General features: G+C 51.3%; 8 protein-coding genes across 8 annotated transcripts; 6 read left to right on the top strand and 2 right to left on the bottom strand.

The window, feature by feature from the left end:
* On the top strand, positions 1–3,143 carry T310_7275 (Glutamate decarboxylase; the record flags this gene model as incomplete). The annotated part of the gene is made up of 8 exons (XM_013469939.1): positions 1–35; positions 250–283; positions 343–421; positions 923–984; positions 1,206–1,250; positions 1,319–2,220; positions 2,273–2,796; positions 2,863–3,143. Coding segments are annotated over 8 exons (1,962 nt in total), but the record flags the coding sequence as incomplete, so codon positions are not given.
* Positions 3,144–4,545: 1,402 nt separating this feature from the next.
* On the top strand, positions 4,546–7,088 carry T310_7274 (C6 finger domain protein; the record flags this gene model as incomplete). Its single annotated transcript, XM_013469938.1, has 4 exons — positions 4,546–4,732; positions 4,799–4,963; positions 5,073–6,973; positions 7,008–7,088. 4 exons carry the CDS (start codon positions 4,546–4,548, stop codon positions 7,086–7,088), a joined length of 2,334 nt encoding a protein of 777 aa, XP_013325392.1.
* Positions 7,089–8,860: 1,772 nt separating this feature from the next.
* On the top strand, positions 8,861–10,068 carry T310_7273 (uncharacterized protein; the record flags this gene model as incomplete). The annotated part of the gene is made up of 9 exons (XM_013469937.1): positions 8,861–8,863; positions 8,896–9,046; positions 9,120–9,130; positions 9,188–9,195; positions 9,281–9,357; positions 9,420–9,449; positions 9,584–9,672; positions 9,805–9,890; positions 10,047–10,068. 9 exons carry the CDS (start codon positions 8,861–8,863, stop codon positions 10,066–10,068), a joined length of 477 nt encoding a protein of 158 aa, XP_013325391.1.
* Positions 10,069–10,635: 567 nt separating this feature from the next.
* T310_7272 (Ethanolamine utilization protein (EutQ)) lies at positions 10,636–11,129 on the top strand (the record flags this gene model as incomplete). Its single annotated transcript, XM_013469936.1, has 3 exons — positions 10,636–10,736; positions 10,803–11,034; positions 11,100–11,129. The coding sequence occupies 3 exons, from the start codon at positions 10,636–10,638 to the stop codon at positions 11,127–11,129; spliced, it is 363 nt and encodes a 120-aa protein (XP_013325390.1).
* A 1,057-nt stretch (positions 11,130–12,186) lies between these two features.
* Positions 12,187–14,724, top strand: T310_7271 (Serine/threonine protein kinase; the record flags this gene model as incomplete). The annotated part of the gene is made up of 4 exons (XM_013469935.1): positions 12,187–12,676; positions 12,712–12,796; positions 12,893–14,176; positions 14,670–14,724. 4 exons carry the CDS (start codon positions 12,187–12,189, stop codon positions 14,722–14,724), a joined length of 1,914 nt encoding a protein of 637 aa, XP_013325389.1.
* Positions 14,725–14,854: 130 nt separating this feature from the next.
* On the bottom strand, positions 14,855–15,549 carry T310_7270 (uncharacterized protein; the record flags this gene model as incomplete). Its single annotated transcript, XM_013469934.1, has 3 exons — positions 14,855–14,944; positions 14,998–15,366; positions 15,538–15,549. The coding sequence occupies 3 exons, from the start codon at positions 15,547–15,549 to the stop codon at positions 14,855–14,857; spliced, it is 471 nt and encodes a 156-aa protein (XP_013325388.1).
* Positions 15,550–18,168: 2,619 nt separating this feature from the next.
* Positions 18,169–19,286, top strand: T310_7269 (Sterol delta 5,6-desaturase; the record flags this gene model as incomplete). Its single annotated transcript, XM_013469933.1, has 3 exons — positions 18,169–18,386; positions 18,453–18,958; positions 19,015–19,286. The coding sequence occupies 3 exons, from the start codon at positions 18,169–18,171 to the stop codon at positions 19,284–19,286; spliced, it is 996 nt and encodes a 331-aa protein (XP_013325387.1).
* A 612-nt stretch (positions 19,287–19,898) lies between these two features.
* Positions 19,899–22,094, bottom strand: T310_7268 (Ferric-chelate reductase (NADH); the record flags this gene model as incomplete). The annotated part of the gene is made up of 2 exons (XM_013469932.1): positions 19,899–21,873; positions 21,934–22,094. The coding sequence occupies 2 exons, from the start codon at positions 22,092–22,094 to the stop codon at positions 19,899–19,901; spliced, it is 2,136 nt and encodes a 711-aa protein (XP_013325386.1).
* Between the last annotated feature and the right edge of the window lie 111 nt (positions 22,095–22,205).

The raw sequence follows: 22,205 nt of genomic DNA, 5'->3' as shown, positions 1-22,205 counted from the left end.
TCTCTCTCTCTCTCTCTCTCTCTCTCTCTCTCTNTNTNTNTTTCTTTCTTTCTTTTTGCTTTTTTTTCGTTCGCGAATATTTCCATTGCATGAACAGCTATTTATATTTATTCCTCCTTTCCTTGGCTCGGTGAGGATTCTGGTACTACTATGCTACTAGGTATGTAGGCAGATACCTACCAATTATTTTCTTTTTTTTTTGTTTGGCCTTGTCTAACAGAGTAGAATCAGTTGATGTATATCGTACAGTAGCTCTGGTACTTCAGTGATGTCCATCCATATGGTATGTTTTAAGATTTTCTTTTCTTTTTCGAACAAAGACTGACTAGGAGATTCTCCTAGTCCTCAACTCATGTCTTTCCAGCTCAGGATATGAACTCGACGTATTTGGAATCGTTTGGCCTAACTATCTCCTATCTAGGTATGTGCATATATACTTTCTGGTACAATAAGGGAATCTATTTCTTTTTTTTTAAAAAAATTGGTTCTTTCTTTCTCTCTCTCTCTCCTTTTTTTGTCAATAAAAAGGTCAGATCTTATATGTGCTGTACATACATACTTGGCTTGGCTCCTGGTACAGTTCCACTCTGGTATCCATCTACCCGTAGTGACTACCCTAGGCCTTGGCTAAACCCTGAACTTCGGACTATCAGTCAACATATCAAGGCATTCACCTCCAAGAAAATTGTTTTTATTTTTTTCCCCCTGACGTTATTTCCCACGAGATCTTTATTTGATACCATAATATAAGGCGGACTTGCAGGTCGATGGGCTGGCTGACAACACCGCCGTGACGTAATGAGCTAGCGAAGCTTCTCCCGACGTCATGGCATGTCATGGCATGTCATGCTGTCATTGCATGGATCTATCTATCTAGGTTCAATAACAACAGTGATAATAATAATGATAATGGGGAAAGCAGCTGCATTATCTACTTACGATAGTGATAGGTACTGTATGACGACCTACGCCCGGCCGCAAAACGTATGATGCTTGCAGATTAGCAGATGCAGTCGGGTTTATAAGCTCGTCTCGATTGTGTTTGATTGATATTTGGTTTCTTCTCCTTTCTTCTCCATTCTTTTCCCTTTTTTGGGGGGATTCTTAATCTCCCGGTATTCATCTCTAGAGGTCTGCTTGCTGATCGCTGATCACTGCGCTTCCCTCTCGCTGGCTACACGATTATTACTTTTCCAATTGTGTAGTCTGGTCCAGTTCCTGCCCTAGCAGCCATGTCGTTGGCGCAACATGTAAGTCTGCACTGACTGTAATTCTGCATCCTCATGCTTGAAAGTTTCGATTGATTATTCTCCTTCAGATCGACCCCGACGAAATCATCCGCCAGGTACGGGACAATCCCGACAGCTGGAAACAACACCTCCACACCGAAAACGCCGTCACCAGCGTGACCCCCTACTCGACACGGTACGCAAGCAAGGAGAGCATCCCCAAATTCCGCATCCCGACCGAGGGCGCGCCCTCGCAGGTGGTCGCTCAGCTGCTGAAGGATGAACTGGATCTGGATGGGAAGCCGAATCTGAATCTTGCCAGGTTGGTAGAACCGAAGTCATGGGATTGTAGTCCCGGAATGTGGTCGCTGATTGTTTCTCAACGCAACAGCTTCGTTGGCACCTACATGGAGAGAGAGGCAAATGCCCTCGTTGCCGAGAACATTGCCAAAAACCTGGCCGATGCAGACGAGTATCCTGCCCTCATGGCGATGCATGCCCGCTGCGTGTCGATCATCGCCAACCTCTGGGGTGCGCAGAAGAATGAAAACGCAGTGGGCTCTGCAACGGTCGGCTCGTCCGAAGCCATCCATCTCGGAGGGCTGGCGATGAAGCGCAGATGGCAGGAAAAGCGCCGGGCTGCAGGCAAAGACACGTCTCGACCCAATATCATCATGGGCGCCAACGCCCAGGTCGCGCTGGAGAAGTTTGCGCGGTACTTCGAGGTCGAGCCGAGGATCCTCGACGTGTCTGAGAAGAGCCAATTCCGTCTCGATCCGGATCTGGTCCGACAGAACCTGGATGAGAATACCATTGGCATCTTCGTCGTTCTGGGCAGCACCTACACGGGTCACTTCGAACCCGTCGAGGAGGTTTCCAAGATCCTGGACGAGTTCCAAGCGGAAACCGGCCATGATATCCCGATTCACGTGGATGCGGCCAGCGGGGGGTTCGTCGCTCCGTTTACCCATGCGGGTGCTGGGCAGAAATGGTGTGCCTCTTTGCATCTTCCTATATATCTAGGTAACTGACTGTAGTTTCAGGAATTTTGAGCTCCCCCGCGTCAAATCCATCAACTCTTCCGGCCACAAATTCGGCCTGGTGTACCCCGGCCTGGGATGGATCATCTGGCGCGATCAATCGTACCTGCCCAAGGACCTGATCTTCGAGCTGCACTATCTCGGCGGCACGGAGGAGTCGTATACGCTCAACTTCTCCCGGCCGGGGGCACCGGTGATCGGGCAGTACTACAACCTGATCCACCTGGGCTTCAACGGCTACCGGGACATCATGGAGAGCTGCCTGGCGAATGCGCGCCTGCTGAGCAAGGCGCTCGAGCGGACCGGGTGGTTTACCTGCGTCAGTTGCATCCACCGCAAGAAAGAAGTGAAGAGCGTCATAGAGGCCGCGTTTCCTACGCCGTTGGAGGAGGAGACGTCGGCGGACTACGAAGCCGGCTTGCCCGTCGTGGCTTTCCGGCTGTCTGACGCGTTCAGGAAGAAGTATCCGCACGTGAAGCAGGAGAGCATCAGTATCCTGCTCCGGTCGAAACAGTACATCATTCCGAGTAAGTGGCCATCATTGCTGTCATCTCTCAAGAAGAGTATTCTAATCCGTAAAATATGACCTGCAGACTACCCCCTCCCACGCAAGGAGCAACACACGGAAATCCTGCGCGTGGTCGTCCGCGAGAGCATGTCTGCCGACCTCCTCGAGCGGCTCATCAGCGACATTGTGGCCGTCACGGAGAGACTGGTGGATTCCGATCCGGTGGACTTGTCGAGTCTGCAGATCCATCCCAATACTGTTGAGAAGTCGCGGTCTCGGTACAGAAGACATGGACAGCAGCAGCATGATCAACCGCGGAGTCGGCTGGGGGGTATGGGAGAGGGGATTCACAAGAGCGTCTGTTGATGCGTCGTAAAGGAATCTTCAGTTGACAAAATATAGTACTGTACAGTGTTGGAATTGGAATTGGAAGTTGGAAGGAAAAAAGAGACAATAAATATTTTTCTTTGGTATGATATGTCTGGGAAATTGAGCAGATGGTATTTAAAAAGCTCTCGTTAAGCAGCTATACTAGGAAAGCATAGCCAGACACAGGATTGATTTGAATATTGGCTGGAAGAAAACTTTGACCAGCATGCATCTGGAATAGAATTAGTTACTCCATACTCCAATCGAAACGAGATTGAAGGGGTTTCTTCTTCTTTTTCTTTCTTTCTTACTATGGATAACACGATATAGCTGAACAGCTAGCTGCTCAGCCATGTGACTTGTCTGACCGCCACCGAGTCAGGCGAGTCTGGCCAGAAAACATGGATAACAACAACCTAAATATTAGACTTGGTCCTTAGACCTGGTCCTTGGCTCTTGGCTTGATGGCGATTTAAGTGTTGGTGCACTATCAATGAGATAAGAACCTTAGTACCTCCATTATCACTGATCAATAGATCCGTCATACTCGAGTGCTGCACCTGTAAGAATGGTAGTTAGTACCAATTTACATCCGTCTTTTGCCTTGATTCTGCGATAAAAATAGCTGTTCAGTCTGTTCTACTCGTGCCTTTTCTCCGCAAACAGCTCCCATGTGTATACTATACGATCCACGTCAGCTGTCAGGCTGCAGTTGGACCTGTCGGATTGACAGGCGACGACCGTCACGCTCTCAACGCAGCTGCCTCCATGCCGGGCGGGGATGGCAGCCATTGGCTCGCGAACGGACAACGCAGCGTTGTTCCTGCGACGAGGCGAGAGATGGCGGTGATGCTCCGTCGTCGTTCTCAGCATGCCGGCTACTGACGGTGACTCCTCCCCCACACTCGGATGCGCTGACTCGTCTCCTGTCGCGGCACTCCTTGGCAGCTGGGCTAGCTGCATCCATTTATAAGGCTAGCCGTCCAAAAGAAGGAGATTCTCTTGAACGCAGCTCCCAGCGCGCGTCGTGCGGCCGGGTCGATCGGTGCGCAGGCGAGCGGCCATTCGCGCGGCATCCCCGCATGTGAGAGCGGGTCAGGCTTTCTTATCTTCTGCACGTTTCTCCTCCCAAACAACAAGATAAGACGCTCCACTTATCGTCCATCTCGTCCTTCGTGAAAACTATTTTATCACTCCCGCTGCGTTCGTTATCCAGATCCAGGCTCTCGTTATCACTATTTCGTCTCTCGTCTCCTCCCCCAGCCGGTGCCCCTCCTCCCACGAGGCTCCACTTGGATCCTTTTTTGGCCGGACGGATTCCCTTTTCTCTTCGCGCAGAATCCGTCGCCTTCCTGCCTCCTGGCCATGTCCATGTCTAGTCCATGTCGCACCCATTGGCATGGAAACCATTAAAATCCCTTCTCCCTCCGCCATTCTAGATCCTCCCCCTCGCAACTCTGTCGCCAAGCCTTCCGCCTCCAACAGACAGCCGCGAGCCGGCCCGACGACGACGAAGCCCCCGTCCAGCAACGCCGTCACTACGCCACCTGCCATCAATCGACCCAAGCAGTCCAAGAGCCGGAATGGTATGCTGATATTCCCTCGGAGTCGTCATGCCTTCCTCCGCTGGCTGGTCGACTGACCCTCTGCAGGGTGCATCACCTGTAAAACGAAGCGTCTCAAATGTGACGAGACGAAGCCCACCTGCCTGCAATGCCACAAACGAAACGTGACCTGCGGGGGCTACAAGAAAGACTTCAAATGGCGGCCCTTTGAAGAGGCCACCCTCAGCAAGTCAGCCCCCAAGGCGAAGAGAGGTAGGTTTCTGTTGGACGTGCACTCAATGTGAGAATTCTGACAGAAATTGAGCGACTTCGCCGCCGTTTCGCCCACCTCGAACAACCGCCACTAATGCGTCTGGAGCAGGCCAGTCGACAGCACTGCGAAGGGAGTACAGGAGGTCATCCACTTCTGAAACGACCCCAAGGGACTCTTCCGGGAAAGATGCCGTGATCTCGCCAACCAGTGACTCTGCCGCAGACAAGTCGTCGGTACTGGGCGAGTCGCTTTACACCAATGTTCCTACGCTGGCCAGTCAGGGTCAGTCGGTAGATTCCACCGAACCGCTGCCGTCGAATATGCACGCCCCTGAACCTCCGGGACCAACATCTTCAGTGGTGCCCGGTTTTGTGCTTTCTGACCCAGAGATGGCGATAGCGACCGGTCCGAACCCGTTTGACCTCGAGCAACCAGCGGCGCCTCTCGAGACTGTTGAACCTACTTTCTCCTCCATGCCTGAAGACAACACTGGTGATGTGGAAGAGGTCATCCGGCAACCGGATGCCGACCTGCAGCTGTGGCCCGTTCAGGAGTCTCCGTCTGGCGGTGCACCGGATGCCATGATGCCCATGTTGTTACGAGAGCCGGACCTTGGGAGCGAAGAAATGCTGATTCTCCGCTTTGACCGACAAACCTGTGGGATCCTGTCCGTGAAAGATGGCATCACGGAAAATCCGTGGCGCACGTGGATATGGCCCATGGCCAAACAGAATCCCGCCCTATACCACGCCGTCTTTGCCATGGCAGCCTTCCATTCGAGTAAGGAGAGCCCTTCCATGCGGTTCCTTGGTATGGAGCACATGCGCAAGAGCATCCTCTGCATGGTTCAAGGAATGGAAAAGATGAGAACAGATGCAGCCTTGGCCACCACCTTGTCTCTGGCATTTGCGGAAACGTGGGATCAGCACACGTCCACCGGCATCCAGCACCTCAAAGGCGCCAAGGCTCTCATGCGTCAGACAATGAGTGATAGGATACGGAGAGGACTGCCTGTCGAGGACCTCGCACGGCTGCGGTTCCTATACAATACTTGGCTTTACATGGATGTCATTGCCCGCTTGACCTCCCTGGACGAGGGCGACAAGGAAGAGCTGGGCGTCGTCCCTTTCTCAATGCCGATGGATACGATCCAGGAGGTCGATCCCCTCATGGGCTGTGCGACGACGCTGTTCCCTCTGATCGGCCGTGCTGCCAACATCATCCAGCGGGTTCGTAAGACGGAAAGCAATTCTTTCGCCATCATCTCGGAGGCCATCGAGCTCAAGACACTTATCGAGCGATGGGAGCCGCCGCAGTTCTTCGAGCCGCCCGAAGATCCGACTTCGGACGTCCAGCATAGCTTCCAAACCGCACAAGCTTACCGCTGGGCAACGCTACTCTATCTGCACCAGGCTGTGCCGGAGATTCCGTCCGAACCAGCTTCGGAACTGGCCAAGAGGGTTCTCATTCTTCTGGCCACCGTTCCCCTGAGCTCTCGGACCACGATCATCCACATCTACCCGCTCCTGGCGGCCAGCTGCGAGGCGGAAAAGGAAGAGGATCGCAGCTGGATCTTGCAACGATGGGAAGCTATGCAGGCGCGTCTGAAGATCGGGATCATCGACCGCTGCATTGATGTTGTCCGCGAAGTTTGGAGACGACGGGACGCCTTCGAAGAGGAGAAACAGCGCCGTCAGCGACGGAACCCAGGTCGACCGGGGTCATATGTTGCTCCGGTGGACACCATGAAGAGGAACTCGTCTCACGGACCGCTGATGGGGGACACCCAGGATCAGAATGCGTTCTACAGCCTCACGGAGCCGTGGAGGAGAGTTGGCGGCGACACTCAGAGCAGCATGATGACTCCGGTGTCAGCTGGGGATCCCCGACGTGCCTCGTCGTTCAATGTCGAGAACATTGAGTTTGAGAAGACGGTACGGGGGAGACTACATTGGGTTAGTGTTATGAAGGAGTGGAATTGGGAGGGTAGGTGCTTTCAGCGAGTAGAGGTGTGTTTATTGACTGAGCTAACGTTGATACTAGTTCTTCTTGGATGACGAGCCCTTTTCGACTGGTGCTCGCTCCCCTGGCGGTTGTTGTGCATTTCCGAGCCTGAACCTCTGATCTTCCATATACCTGAGCACCCCGTCTCCCGTTATGGTCGCCTCACCGGGACCTGGCTGGTCGTTGCTTCTAATTCCCTCTCTGGAAGAAGTCTCGGTGTCTGCTTCGCGGTTGAGATATGCGCGAAGTGACGCCAGATATGGCTTGAGATCGTTTGTGATCGACACGGTGGCCATGTTGAACAGTGAACACTATGGATTGGACTTTTGCGGCTGTCGCAGTCGGTAGGTCGGCAGGATATTTAGACATATATATATCTCTCTCGAGCGAAAGTCGTTCTTTTGCTCGTTTACGACGTATGCCTTTTCTTTTTCTTTTTCTTTATATCGTTCAATTAGCGAGGCGTTTCCTGGCGTTTGATGAATCCTACAGCGAAGAAAGAAAGAAAGAAAGAAAAAAGAGAAAATGGATTTGGATTGGGATGGGTTGGATTGGGGGGAAATTTTTTTTCTTTTTTTTCCCCTGTATGTATGTCGTTCGTTGTAATTAATGGGAACAAACGTTTGTGATGAGATGAGATGAGACCTTCTTCCGGGCTGCTTCTGGGCAGGTCGGTCGTTTTTGGTGCGTTCGTACCTACAATCGTATATTATACTTCGTAAGAAGGTCGCTGTCGTGAGTTGCGTATCGCGTGCAGCGGGATGGAATAAGTCGTAGTCAACTGGATGGCTGAATTTTCTTATTGGCCTTGCCTGCGAGAGAGGTGGAGCGCACCGGTGGTAGGATGAAATGAAATGAATCGAATGGCCTTTTTTTCTTCCCCGGTTTTTGTGCCGTGAGAGTAGAGCAGGACAGGACAAGACAAGGTCCTTTCTTTCTAAAGCTGAACGAAAAACGAAACGCCGCGCGAGTAGACAGACAGACAGACAAAAGAAGATATGTATGTATGTATTATTTTCGTATCTGCCGGGATAGAATAAAAAAACGACTTTTCTTCTTTTGTTCTTTTTTTTTTTGTCTGCCCTTTCTTTCTTTCTTCTTTTTCTTTTTGTTCGTTTTTGTGATCAACTAAAATCAAGAAAGAGTCGTCGTCGATGTCGTTGTCGTCGTTCCACCTTGGAAGTTCCGCGCTCTCTCTGCAGGCACAATGTCGGGAATGGTGATGGTGCGAATTGTCTGTATCGGCATTTGGCGGGGTAGATACGTAGGCAGGCCGCAGGCAGTGAAGAAGGTAGATTCGACACCCGGTCAAGGTAACTTGGATGAACTCGCGTCGTCCTTGGAAGCTATGAGAAGGTAGGTTAGGTAGGTAGCTAGTACGGACGTATACGTATAGAAAAGACAAGACGAGTTGAGAGGAGAGGAGACGAGAGGCGAATGAGCAGAAGAAAAAGTGTCAGAAAGAGAGAGAAGAGAGAGAAGAGAGAGAAGGCGGGGGAAGTTCCGAAGTTTTAAAAGTAGAAGAAAGAAAGGTATGACCAAAATCGAGAAGAGAGTAAGAAAAAGGTAAAATAAAAAAAAAGTTTTCTGACTTGTTGGCCGCACGGTCAACTGAAGAATGAGTTTGGAGGAGACTGTGAGTGGTCAGATCGAGGTACCTTCGGTACCTGACCAGTTAGTGGCGTGATGTAGGACAGAGGAATGCCTACATAAGAGGTACCTAAGATGGGTAAATGTAGTTACCTACCCAACTAGTTAACTATCTGGAGGAATACCCAAAACAGCATAGGTAGGCAGGAGCAGAACCACTCGTACAATACCTACATATGGGTCAGGAGATGGAAAGAGTCACACAGCAGTGCAATCAGTCAACAATCCTATGCTATATAGAAATGGTTAGGAAAGATCCACTACTAACTACTTAAAGAAGGATGCTGTGGTGCTAAAAATAATTCTACCTCCTAAGGTATGTATGTATTTACATGTACATACGTGGGCTGTCATATTTTTCCCGATTTCTGATTTTAGACCCGGACCTGGACCCGGAGATCATTCGATGTGGCTTACTTCTAACCCAGGTAAGAATTAGTTGAGTCTAGGTCCTACCTACCTTACTTAACAGGTACGGACCTACCCAACCCATTATTTTAGGAATTGCTGAGGTAAGACAGGTAGGTAGGTTTTATACCAGATGTAGTAATCTTTACTAGACTAGGTAGGTAGGTAGGTAGGTAGACAAGGGTATTGTGTTACTCCGTGCAGTAAATGTATTATTCATTTACATACTGTACTACGAAGTACTCTATGACCAGTTACGGTCAGTCCCATTCTTGTATTACTCCACTGAGGTGGTATCATCTTGCCATGAAATTTCAAAAGGAAGAACACCGTAAGTAAGCCATCCTTGCGAAAGATCTATTACCTAGCAATTTATTTATTTATTTTTTTTAGCTCGATCGGTTGAATTAAATCTCTCTCCCAGTAAGCTGATGCATCAGATTACTGACCGTACATATCTCTTCCAAAGCAGTAACCAGTATCCTATCTACCTTATCATCTGATCAGGAAACTCTTTCTTGACGTCAGTCGAAACTCAACTACGCTATTCCGTTTAGGGGCAAGTTTCGCGGCGGGGGTACCCCTGGACTCCGTAGCGCTATGCCCGATCGGGGAAATATATCCCTCGACCTGGAACTCAGATCTTGTACGGGCTGTACCTTAGGTGCCTAAGTAGGTACAGAATTCCTCAGGGAGAGAGACGGTAGCCGTATGCAGTGATGATTTTAAGCTGGGTAGATGATGTTGATTATGTAATGTCTGTACTGTGCAGAGACAGACAGACATGCATGTACGACTAGCTGTTCCAGGTATTATTTTATTACTTATTCTGGTCAGTGATTGGAGAAATCTACCGAAGGTGCAGTAAGTGTTTGTCTTCTAAATTATCACCTTATCTGCTGTTTTAACTCCATGACGGGAAGATATGCAGATCGCATCCTCTTACCAGATCCATCTTATCTCGTTATCATCTATCTATCTTTCTCCAAATTCAGTGAGGGGATATGAAGATCTATGCAGATGCAGACGATTGAGAAAATGACTGAACTGACCCCGCTCCCCTCCTCAACAGTCGAGAATGGCGAAATTTGGAGAAGAATATGATGTTTCTTATCTCGTGCTGTGGCCATCTCGCAATTTTATTCCTGGCTGGATATGCGAGAGAGGGGAGGGAGCTTTAGCAGTTTGTCTTACTACTGTTCAATATCTGTGTCTCGCATGGTAGATGGCTATTTAACCTGTCCGTCGAACTAGCTCTCCCTTTGCTTTGGTCGTGTCTTCTCAATTACTTCCATTTTTCTCCGCAGATCGCTCTGCCTGTTATCAGTAAGAGCTCCCCTCTTTTCCTTTCTATTTCTCCGCAGACAAGCGAGATTGCCGGTCAGTAGCTTTGTTTATCAGGTTATTATAAGACTATTGTGTCTTCTACATGTCAAGTGGTGTTGTAGTTCTATATCACTATAGGTTGGCTTGACTGTCTGCACTCCATACACCTCTTAACATTGTCTTTCCCTCTGCGAGTAGAACATTAACGATGGGCTTGATCCTCAGTCGCATCTCTGCCAGTCATAAAAGATCCACCTGTCGTGCCCCTACTCAAGAATCTAAAATGTCTTGTGTCGCATTCAACTACTACGCCAAGGCGCAGAGCACGTTCAAGCCGCCGCTGATCGCGAACGAGAATGCCTACCTAGGGGATGTCTATTCGAGGTAACCCCATCTCAACAAGACGCACATTATATAAAATTTCGCAGCATACTAATAATGATTCTGCAGCGACAAAAACGACCCCGACAAACCCATCACCGCGGGCTTCTTCCGCCTCGAAAAGGGCACGCCGCTCGTGTACGAGTACACGTACCACGAGATGAAGATCATCCTCGAGGGCGAGTTTGAGATTTCGGACGAGACGGGCCAGACGGTGCGGGCTGGGCCCGGGGATGTGTTTTATTTCCCCAAGGGGAGCAAGATTACGTTTTCGACGCCGTCGGTTGGGTTGGCTTTTTATGTGTGTCTTCCTCCAGAGCTCTTATATTATGGATTTTGCTGACTTAACTCTCTTTTTGTTAATAGACTGGACAGCGTAAGGAGGGCGGGGCATAAATCGAAGGGGTTTGGAAAGGCTTTATTTTGGACAATATATATAATCATACCTTATGTGATCTACTTTGTTAGTAAATCAATTGCGACAAGTACGGGTCCCAGTATCTTTTCTGTCTGATTCTGACAAATCATGTCGGACACGTTCCTGACTTACCTAAGCCGCATGTAACGGCAATAAGCTCAGCTAACCCGATCTGGCCTGCGGAATTGTGGCTGCGACGCTGCTTGTTTGTCTAAATCAATCCATGGATTCAGCGCGGGAGTTAGGATAGTCTCCATTAGTTTCCATTCCCCGTACATTCTCAAGCCAGCCCAGACATAGCTCAGCACTGGCATTCTTTACGTAGTGGACAGCACAAAGAAAGAAGCGAACAAAAAAAAAAAGAAGCGAAAACACTTGCCGGAACATCCGGAACAACGGATCTTACGACAACTCCTGACGCAGCACAATGGTGGAAGAGTTAAACACAGTGGAGAGCACGGCACAATGCTGCTCCACCCGATCAGCCCAGGATGCCCTACACAAATAACATCCGTGCAAGGGACGGGTCAGATCGACTCAGCCACAGATCTATCGCCCCATCGGCCGGACTAGACTGCGTCGCCGCCGGGGGATTCCCCAGGGCTGAGCTGAATGACGGGTCGCCGTTGCTTCATTAGGCGCTGAGATAGTTTCCGGGGCAACTGCCAGCCGAGGGGCCCTGCGAGCGCCTTGCAGGCCTCAAGACTGCCTCACTTTGTCGACTGACGTCTGCTGCTGCCCGTTGTTCTTTCTCTCGTCGTGCTCGCGAGACGTGCTTCTCTTCTCCTTCTCTTCTCTTCTTCCCTGACCAGCCCATCCTGCTCTCCTACTTCATGCCGCAGCGCGCCTCCCTGATCGCTGTTGCGGCCTAACCGTTGGGACAGCGCACGGCTTCCCACGCCACTTCGTCTCGAGCTAGTGATTCCCCGATTAGATCCAATCTCCAATCAAGGAGGCCGGCCTGGCGACGACGAGCACACATCACCCTCCCCCTCGACTGACTCGCATCTCGCACCATCCTCGCTCTGTCACACCATGGCTACTGCCAAACTGTCTGCAGACCTGGCTGGCAAGCCCAGTCCGGGCCTCCAGCTCCCTCATCCTCCCCCGCTTCTGCATACGCGCTCCGGGAACGAGAACTACGACCGCCCCTCCACGCCAACACAGCAGAGTCACCATGGCTTCACGAGTCCGGCTCAGACGCCCCAGGGCAGTCCCAGCAAGTCCAAGATGCCTCCCGGCGCTCTGAATCTGCCCGGTGTCTTCGAAAAGGCCATGAAGCTTGCTCCATCCTCCCCAACCAAGTCGGGCTTCAACACGCCGCAGTCGCCTACCAAGGGAGGCCTGTCCGTCATCGAAGACTTCAACGAAAGCGTCATCCACAAGGATGCCCACCAGACTCCCGGCAGCCCGACTCGCCGTTCCAACAAAGAGAATACGCCTCCCAATGTGCCCCGGCTGGGGAAGGATCTCGGATTGAATTCCAACCCCGCCGCCGCTTCGCGGATCGAGCCCTATCAACAACGTGAGACGGATAGCGCCAGGAAGACCCAGAGCCAGGCCCAGTTCCGTGGGTTGACTCCGGAGGAGCTGGAGAAGCTGCAACTGCCCAGAGTCAAACGGCTGGCCAATGTGACTCAACTCTGTAAGTCACTCATTTCCCTTCCCAGTTGGATTCGACGGTGGTCGCTGACCGTGGCTTGTGCTTAGATTTCCTCGATTACTACTTTGACCTTCTAAGCTACGTCCACAACCGCCAGAACCGTTACGCTCAATTCAAGGCCGCCTACCCTCCGCCGCCCGAGACTCCGGCGGAAGAGTATGAAGCCGCATTGCAGAAGTATCTTGGTCGCGAACGCGCCAGTCTGCGCAAGCGACGGACCCGGCTCCGTCAGGGAGATTTCCAGATCCTGACCCAGGTCGGCCAGGGTGGGTATGGACAGGTCTACCTGGCGCAAAAGAAGGATACCCGCGAGGTGTGCGCGCTGAAAGTCATGAGCAAGAAGCTGCTGTTCAAGATGGACGAGGTCCGACACATCCTGACGGAAAGAGATATCTTGACCGCGGCCAAAAGTGAATGGCTGGTAAAGCTGCTATACGCCTTTCAGGACGCGGAGCAGATCTATCTGGCCATGGAGTATGTGCCGGGAGGGGACTTCCGAACGTTGCTCAACAACACGGGAGTCTTGCACAACCGTCACGCCCGGTTCTACATCGCAGAGATGTTCTGCTGTGTCGACGCGCTCCATATGCTCGGCTACATCCATCGAGACCTGAAGCCGGAGAACTTCCTGATCGACAGCACGGGACACGTCAAGTTGACCGATTTCGGATTGGCCGCCGGAATGTTGGATCCTGGTAAGATCGAGTCGATGCGGATGAAGCTGGAGGAAGTGGGCAACACGCCCGTGCCGTTCGGTCGCCCCATCGAGCAACGAACCGCCGCTGAGAGACGTGAAGGGTATCGGTCGCTGAGAGAACGGGAGGTCAACTACGCCAAGTCCATCGTCGGGTCCCCCGATTACATGGCCCCGGAGGTGCTGAAGGGTCAGGAATACGACTTTACGGTCGATTACTGGAGCCTGGGCTGTATGCTCTTCGAAGCGCTGGCCGGTTATCCCCCGTTTGCGGGCGCGACGGTGGACGAGACTTGGCAGAATCTGAAACGCTGGCAGAAGGTGCTTCGAAAGCCGCAGTATGAAGATCCCAACTACTTCCTCTCGCGCCGCACCTGGGACCTTATCACGCGGCTGGTCGCGGCGAAGGAGCAGCGGTTCAAGAACATCCGCGAGATCCAGAGCCACGAGTACTTTGCCGAAGTGGACTTCAGCCGACTGCGGGAACAGAGGGCTCCGTTTGTCCCCGAGCTGGACTCGGAGACGGACGCGGGGTACTTTGACGACTTCACGAACGAGGCGGATATGGCGAAGTATAAGGAGGTCCACGAAAAGCAGCGTGCGCTGGAGGAAATGGCAGATAGGGAGGAAAAGATGAGCAAGGGACTCTTTGTTGGGTTTACCTTTCGGTACGTTCGTGTGCTCTCGTGGAGTTTGCGACTAGGGAGGTTTGCGACTCTCGGACTAACTATTCTAGGCACCGCAAACCGACGGTCGATTCGGATGGACGAAGCAGCCCGAGGAAATCGATTGTGTCTGACGGCACCTTCGGAACCATGTTTTGATCGGCCGTCTTGGCCCATTTCTTTTTCATATCGTATGGCTTCGGGATCGGCGAGCGGGCTCCGTGTTCTGCAGAAGCATTGTTCTGTTCTTGATGCTGTTCTTTGCTAGTAAATGCTTCATAATGCAATGCGAATGACGCGACATCGTTTTCTTTCTTTCTTTCCGCATCGGATTACTAATGTCTGAAATGGACGGGCCTGTTCTAGTCTTCTTTCCTTTGTGGTTCGTCTGGTGATCGTTCTCTTCTGCTCGAATTTTTACTGCGAGAAACAGCATGCTGAGACTCACTTGCATGTCGTCTTCGTTTCTTTTTTCTTGAATGTATGATTATGATAGAATTATGAATGAAATAGAAGATCCACTCAACGCTACATCATACATGTCAAGATGAATTAACCATTAATAGAGTGGAGCGTACATTAGATGCGTCGCATCGTGATGAAAAAACAAACAGATAGTCTATCATACAAACATAAGAAGCATAATATAAGAGCAGAGAGTATAGATGATTAATTGTTCAATCAATCTAGGTCGCATGACTGGCGGACCAGTCGCAGGATCTCGGACTCGTTGTCTCCGACGACAGCTTTTCCGTTGATCCAGTCGACGACCTGTTCATCAATCAGTCAGCTCTGATGCATGTAGATAAAGGTGAGATACTCACCAACGGCCGTATAAAACTACTATCGCCATGCTCCTTCAACCTCCGCAGCGCATCCTCCTGGTCCCTGGCGCCCTGGATGATGGCGCTCGGCTTGACGCCCTGCGCGGCGGTGTAGTCGAGGATGGTGCGCAGCTGGTCCGGCGTGGGCGGCTCCTCGGTCACGTCGAGCTGGAACTCGCCGCGCTGCTGGTGCTTGGCGTGGTGGGCGTGGTCCGAGGCCTGGTCCTCAGTGGCCGTCTCGGAGGCGGTTGCGCTGGCGGTGCGGAGGACGTTGAGCACGCGTGTGGAGGAGGGGAGGGAGGGCTTGTGGAAGAGTGTGATCACGTCGAGGGTTTTGTGCTGGTGCAGTAACTGTAGGTTAGCATGCCACTTTGCTTGAAATAGTAGGTATTTCCTAAGAATGTATGACAGTGATGAATTGATTGATTGATTGATTGATTGGTGAACTGTTTGTCTGAGACAAGACGTATGTACAGTACGATGTACTCAACTCAGTCACCGGATGGAGAAGATAGCAAAGCGACTTCAGCAACTACTCACCAGACGAAACATGGCTGATCAGAGAGGTCCCTGTCCTGTCCTAGTTTTCCCAATTCCGGAAAGAAATAAACAAAGACGAAATCCTCTTTTCCTGGTTTACGGGACAATTGGGTTGAGAGAGCAGCTGTAGACAAGTCTGTATGGATCGAGTCGACGCAGAGCTCTCTGTCTGTCCCGCGGGACTTGGCGCTTACGTCATGTGCCTGATTGACGCTGGGTGGTGGCTGACTCAGTCGGATGCCTCAGGCTCAGATACAATATTTCCTTCGTACAGTACAGTAGTAGATTGAGTTGCCTCAAGGTTTGACACGTGCAGCTGGTCATGTTATTGATTCTTGATTAGATCTGTTCGTCCCTGTCTTTGCTTTTCTTTCCCCTGTTTCTCTGACCTTTCCAGAGTCAATTATATATATACTATCTATCTATGGGGAGACCTTCAACCTGAAATTCCCCGGATCAGTGCCAGCGGCCCGCCGCTTTTGCTGCTCCTCTGCCCCCTATCTATAGTTGCGCCAGAATCATTTCTTTTGAGGTTGAAGAAGATTGTGAGAATGCTACTTACTGAGATTCATGAAACTGCCCACCCAGCAAGAAGAACAATGTCTACGCAGTGAACACAGAGACTGTGTGACTTAGATTCGATGACTGCAGAAGGAATGACTTACAACTCCGATTACTGCTTAAGCAAAGTTCCTTGCAGGCTGCAACCCTAAACCTCTAACATACGAATAATATCTGGGAGACCTCGCGAATATCCTCTGTCTCAGGCACTACGCGAAAAAGACACTACGATTTAGGATAATCGGCAATGACGAAGGTGAGCAATACAGGTATGGACGGGGTACCTGGCTCTCCTTCCACACGTGGTCAGTCGAGGGAAGGTACTTTCCCTTTCGGTGTTTACAGCATTCACCTATCTGCTGCCTCTTCCTCCCGGCCCTGCTTAATCGCTTCTTCGCTTCCCGCCTTCGTCTTCTGTTTTCTCTTCTTCTCCCTCTTCTATTCTATCTTGTCTACACTGGCCTCAGTCAGACAACTCCATAATGGCCGGAAAACGGAAAGGAACCGAAAAGCAGAAGCAGCCTAAACGACAAACTGTCAAACAAACTGGGTCACAAAGGAAAATCCTAGGTTATCCAGTGAACCCATAGTATGATCGAAAGCTGCCAGGTTGACACAATCGGAGGTGGAAAACCCACCTGCCAACGTACCTTCCCTTCCACTTCGTTACTCGACTTAACTCTTTGCTTGCACTGTAGAAGGTTGATGTCGTTGCTCATGACATTCTACCCGAAGCCGGATGATAACATCGAGCAAAATGGCTAAGAAGCGACTGACGGATGCCGTGTCTTCAGCAAGTCCAGGTCGACGGAGATGGACAAATCTTCAGGAACCACTCCGGCCAGGATCTTGTGAAACAGAAATCCACACTTGTCGACCGTGTTGCCGCGCTGGAATCACGGCTTTACGCAGTGGAGGGTGCAACTGCACAACTCACCAAACTAAGTGATCAATATCTTGCCGTTCGGGAGAGGACATTCAATGTCTGGGTACGAGATATTTTTGAGGAGTCGCACAAGCTCTAGACTCAGGCGAATACAGAGAGCAAACCAAGTTATCCATAGCGGCGATGCAGTCGCTGATGCGGAGATGTTTGTCAAGAAGAACAAGAGCGGCACCGACCAATTTAAACTCCTATATGGGCTAACGCCAGAGAGAATCCAAGAAATAGGTAGCCCTAATCCCATTAAGGATACCTTTCTTATTGCTAACAGATTCCAGACTCTAGTCGCATCACTAGTGTCATCTCCATTCCTTAATCATGTTGCCACATTCCGCCTTGAAGGGCAAGACCTCAACGATAAACGTTCCTTAATCTTCAACAGACTTGTCGATTTGATCAATGGCATGGAAACCATTGAATACAATGAAGCAGTAGCTACTACCTGTCAGGAGTTCTGGGACACCAATTGATTCGATAGCTGTTAGTTCTGTGTAGAGAGTGGATTGCTTAGTATGTGTCAACCTGGCAGCTATCATTCATACTAGGGGTTCACTAGATAACCTAGGTTTTTCTTTTGTGCCCCAGTTTGTTTGACAGCTGTTAATTCTGTGTAGAGTGGGTTGCTTAGTATGAATACATGGCTCCTATAGTCCAATCAGTCCTAGCTTCCCTTCGTATAGGGCAGGGTGAGGAGGGTTAAGTAAAGGCGGCGTGCCTCCAGCACTAGAACGGGAAGGGGAATCTTGCGAATCAACTTCCCAAGACAGTTAACTACATGCACAGCAATTCAATTCCGATAAGATATCGGATCTCAGGGCTGTAACCCTTATTCCTGCTCGTTTTCGTTCAATTTCGTCTGGTCATGACGTCGATCTCGGGTGTGGTGCCGACTCAGCGGCGCAGTTAACGGAATTAAACTTATCTGATCATTCCACACGGAAAGCGACATTCCGACCTCCTGATTGTACAGTACATCCGCGCGTTTATGCATTAGTAACGGTAATAAATATAACTGCATAGTATCTACTGTCTAGTAGTAGTGACTATTAATTAAGTGTTGACTTTATTTAACGTCACCTCCGACAGGGATACTCCCGTTGACAGTGATAGTATCCCAGTCGACTATTATGGACATCGTGCTCGACGTCGTCGACACTTTCGCCTTCGATCGGCTCTATGCCACCGTCCTCCCAGCGAACAAGCCCGCCAACGACGAGCTGCTTGCGACGTACAACCAGAATGTCGGCCGCTATGTGGCGCTGCAGCCGTCCAGATGGGCTCTCCTGAGCAGCTGGCCGCGAGACGACATTCACAGACAGGCTCTCAGCTTGTTCCTCATCACATGGTGTGTTGAGCCAGCGTATACATCTCATGCACGTAATGGAAGTACAATTATTAACTGACGTGCAAGGTTCTTCGGGCTAATCCTCTACTTCCTCGGCTCGACCATCTCATACCACTTCGTCTTCGACAAGACAGCAATGAAGCACCCGAAATTCCTCCGCAACCAGCTCGCAATGGAGATCAAGCAGGCGATGTCAGCGATGCCGGTGATGGCAGCCCTGACGACGCCCTTCTTCGTCGCCGAGGTGCGCGGCTACACCAAGCTGTACGACTCGGTCGACCAGGCCCCTCACCCGCTGTACACCTATCTGCAGTTTCCCCTTTTCATCGCCTTCACCGACTGCTGCATCTACTGGATCCATCGCGCCCTCCACCACCCGCTCCTCTACAAGCGTCTGCACAAGCCCCATCACAAGTGGATCGTCCCGACCCCTTACGCTAGCTATGCCTTCCACCCCGTTGATGGATGGAGTCAGAGCGTACCGTATCATATCTTCCCGTTTCTGTTCCCGCTGCAGAAGGCGGCGTATATTGGCTTGTTTGTGTTTGTCACCATTTGGACGGTGCTGATTCGTACGTCTCCTTCCTCCTTCAAGTAGATACCTATCTCGAAACTAATTTTTTGACAGACGACGGCGAATACGCCACCAACTCCCCCCTCATCAACGGCTCCGCCTGCCACACCATGCACCACCTGTACTTCAACTACAACTACGGGCAATTCCTCACCTTCTGGGACCGCGTGGGCGGCAGCTACCGCAAGCCCTACCCGGAGCTGTTCGACCGCAAGCTGAAGATGGGTCAGCAGGAGTGGGAGCGGCAGGCCCGTGAGGCGGAGAAGTTGGTGCGAGAGGTTGAGGGGGTGGATGAGAGGACTTATGGGCAGAAAAAGGATGAGTAGGGTAGGTAGGTGGTGATCACTATCGTTCTTTTTTTCTTTTCTGTTTTTACTGTACTTTGATTTGAAGTCTCAAAAAGAAAGGGAAAGGGGGGGAAAAAATAAAGGACAAACGGAATGGAAACTGGATGATATCCAAATTAGATAGGGTTACCTAGATAGATAGATAGACAGGAAGCAGGATGGTCAGCACTGAAAGTGTTCTGTACATAGATACTGTATAATTGATTGATTGATTGATTGCTAAGTCACATTGTGCACTCACCTACAGCATACAGATTGATATTCATAGGGCTTGCGAGCTAGTACTGCCTTCTACGAGTGTAGCATTGTTCCAAGTTCTTGACGCTTGTTGGATGCCGTCTGATGAGGGTATATATACTCATTATTCAATTCGTTAGGCATATTATATTAATCGTGGTATCTATATATGTATGCATGTACAATAGAATGGAGCAGAATACTTCTATTCGAGAGTGATCGTCTTCGTTGAACCTCAAATTCCCAGCCTTCATACCCAATTCCATGCCATACTCTGTATACCCATAACGCCATCCCGCTACATATGAACCCCAAAACGTCGTCGATCTCGTCTACTCGTCTAGCTCGTCCCGTCTACCACCCGAAATTCTCCACATGCAGATAGATCCCCTGCGCCCCCGTGCCCTTATGCACCGCCCGTTCGTCGCTCAGCGACACGACGCTCCGACGCACATCATCCGCCAGACCCCGCGGCCCGCACACAACCACGGCGCTTTCGCCCTCGGCCCGTTCGAGGACGTTCCGTATAATCGTGCGAGGGTGCGGACGACCGGCCACCATCTTGATCTCTTGCGTGGCCAGGTCTGTCCCGGTTGGAGATGGAGACGCAGGTTTTTTTTCTGGCGCAGGATTCGACGGAGGTGGTGCATGGCCCGAACAGGTGCATTTCGGAAGAGAGGAGGCATTCTCATCTTCGATGGTAATGGTGCAGCAGCATCCGCCATCGGCGCGGCAGCCGCCAACGGCGTCTCCAGGACGTTGCACATCCGTGGATGAGGAGCCCCTGGAAAGGGACTTTATTGAGATGTCGTCTTTCTCACTCTCCTTTGTCTCGACAGATTTGGTCTCGGGAAGGGATTGATTCGGTTGGCGTCTTGGGTCCGGCCCGGACGGTTGAGCTGGGAGCTTCTCCGACAGCGACTCGTCGCACGTGATGTAAATACTGATCTCGATCTCCTTGTCGAATTGAGGCGACAATTGCTGGCACATTCTTATGTCTTCGAGCACCGACTGAAACTGCGACTCGAGCCAGCTGAGCTGGGCGCGCGTCTTGATCACCCAGACAAAGCGGATCCGTTTGGTGGCCGCAAGTCGTACACGCCGCAGAAGAGGCACCCTGGACAGCACCCAAGACGCATTCTGGCACTCCTCCTTCCACCCCTGTACGATGTCTCGCAGCAGAGGGACTGTGAACGTGCATCCCATCCCGCCAGCCAGGAACACCACACTATCAAACTGGCGCAAAGGACGTATTGCTCCATATGGCCCTTCCACGAACACTGTCCGCATGCTGTCCGTATTCACTCCCGTCTCACCCAATAATAGCCCATGATGCTTTGAGGCGAACCGGAAGAACCGTCGGGTGCCTCCTTTTTCTGCCCGGACAAGAAATTCGAGCTTGCCGTCGGACGGAATAGAAGCGATTGTAAAGGGATGACTCTGAAGAGGCACGATCGAGTGACATGCCAGAAACACGTGTTGACCGGGTTTCCACTTGATGACAGGGTCTGGGATGGTGATGCGAGTGACATTCCCCGGCAGAGGGGTGAAGGACGCCTTATTGGCGAAGAAACTTCTCTTCTTCTTCCTCCGTGTAAAGGGGTGAAGAAGCGACACATTGGCGAAGAGAAGGACCAGAAATCGCACGAGTCGATCAAAGGCAAACAGACCGATGGGAATCCAGACCCAAACTTTGACCTCGTCCGTGGCATGCAGCCAGACCGCAGCAATGAACCCGGCAAATGTCACCACATGCTGCACCACGAAGATCTCATAGTTCCAGCGCCGTATCGGGGCAAAGGTCGTGATGACGATAAAGGTGAGGATGCACCATGCGCTGAATCCGCGCATGGTGAGCTGATCGGTTGTCAGCATGGTCACGATGTAGTCGTATTGGCCGTAATCGCGGAACCAGAAGCCCATGTGGATGGTGGCCGACAGCCACAGCGTTCGGGCGACCCATCGATGGAAGAAGTTGAGGCGCTCATAGCTCAGACCCGTTAGGAATCCAATAATGTTCTGTTTGCCGGCAAGCAGGAAGATCAGAGGCAACTGGCAGATGGTAACAAACCCTGCCCGGTAGCCGATATTCTCCCAGCTCAACGGATCGAGAGTGTTGAATTTGAAGAAGCACATGACGACCACCACTACCAGGTTTGCTAGGACGACAAGGACAGGGCCCAGCGGAGCCAGATGAAGCGTATAGCGTCCGATTGTGATGGGCTGGAGCGTTGCGTATGACACCTCCCGAGCCATGGCGGTGATGGTCGCATAGGTACCCCAGAGGAGGGACTTTGGTTTCGATGGCGTGGCAGAGGCATCGCAGAGTCTGGAGACACTGTTAGATCGAGAGAGGAAGCGACAGATCGAAGGGCGAGTTCTCACTCACCGTTGTCGCGCCAGAAAACGATTCAACAGATTGACCACTGTCGCAGCACCGATAGCGGCACCGACAACGGCCCAGTACATCTGCTGGAAGGTGAAGAGGCTGGGCACGCCATTGCCCATGGACATATCGCCCATGTCCATGCCGCTCATGTCCATGGCCATTGTGTCGGTGATAGCGAGGGTCAGTCGCCCGAATTCGGTATACAGAATGGCTGACCGAAGTTCGTCCCAATCAGGAAAGCATGCGATCACAGCATCGCAGGACACGGCCGG

The sequence above is a fragment of the Rasamsonia emersonii genome (genome assembly GCF_000968595.1).
Source record: "Rasamsonia emersonii CBS 393.64 chromosome Unknown ctg1118621760523, whole genome shotgun sequence".
NCBI lineage: Eukaryota > Fungi > Ascomycota > Eurotiomycetes > Eurotiales > Trichocomaceae > Rasamsonia > Rasamsonia emersonii.
The sequence above is the reverse complement of the archived record's forward strand: the minus strand, read 5'-3'. Positions and strand labels throughout refer to the sequence as shown.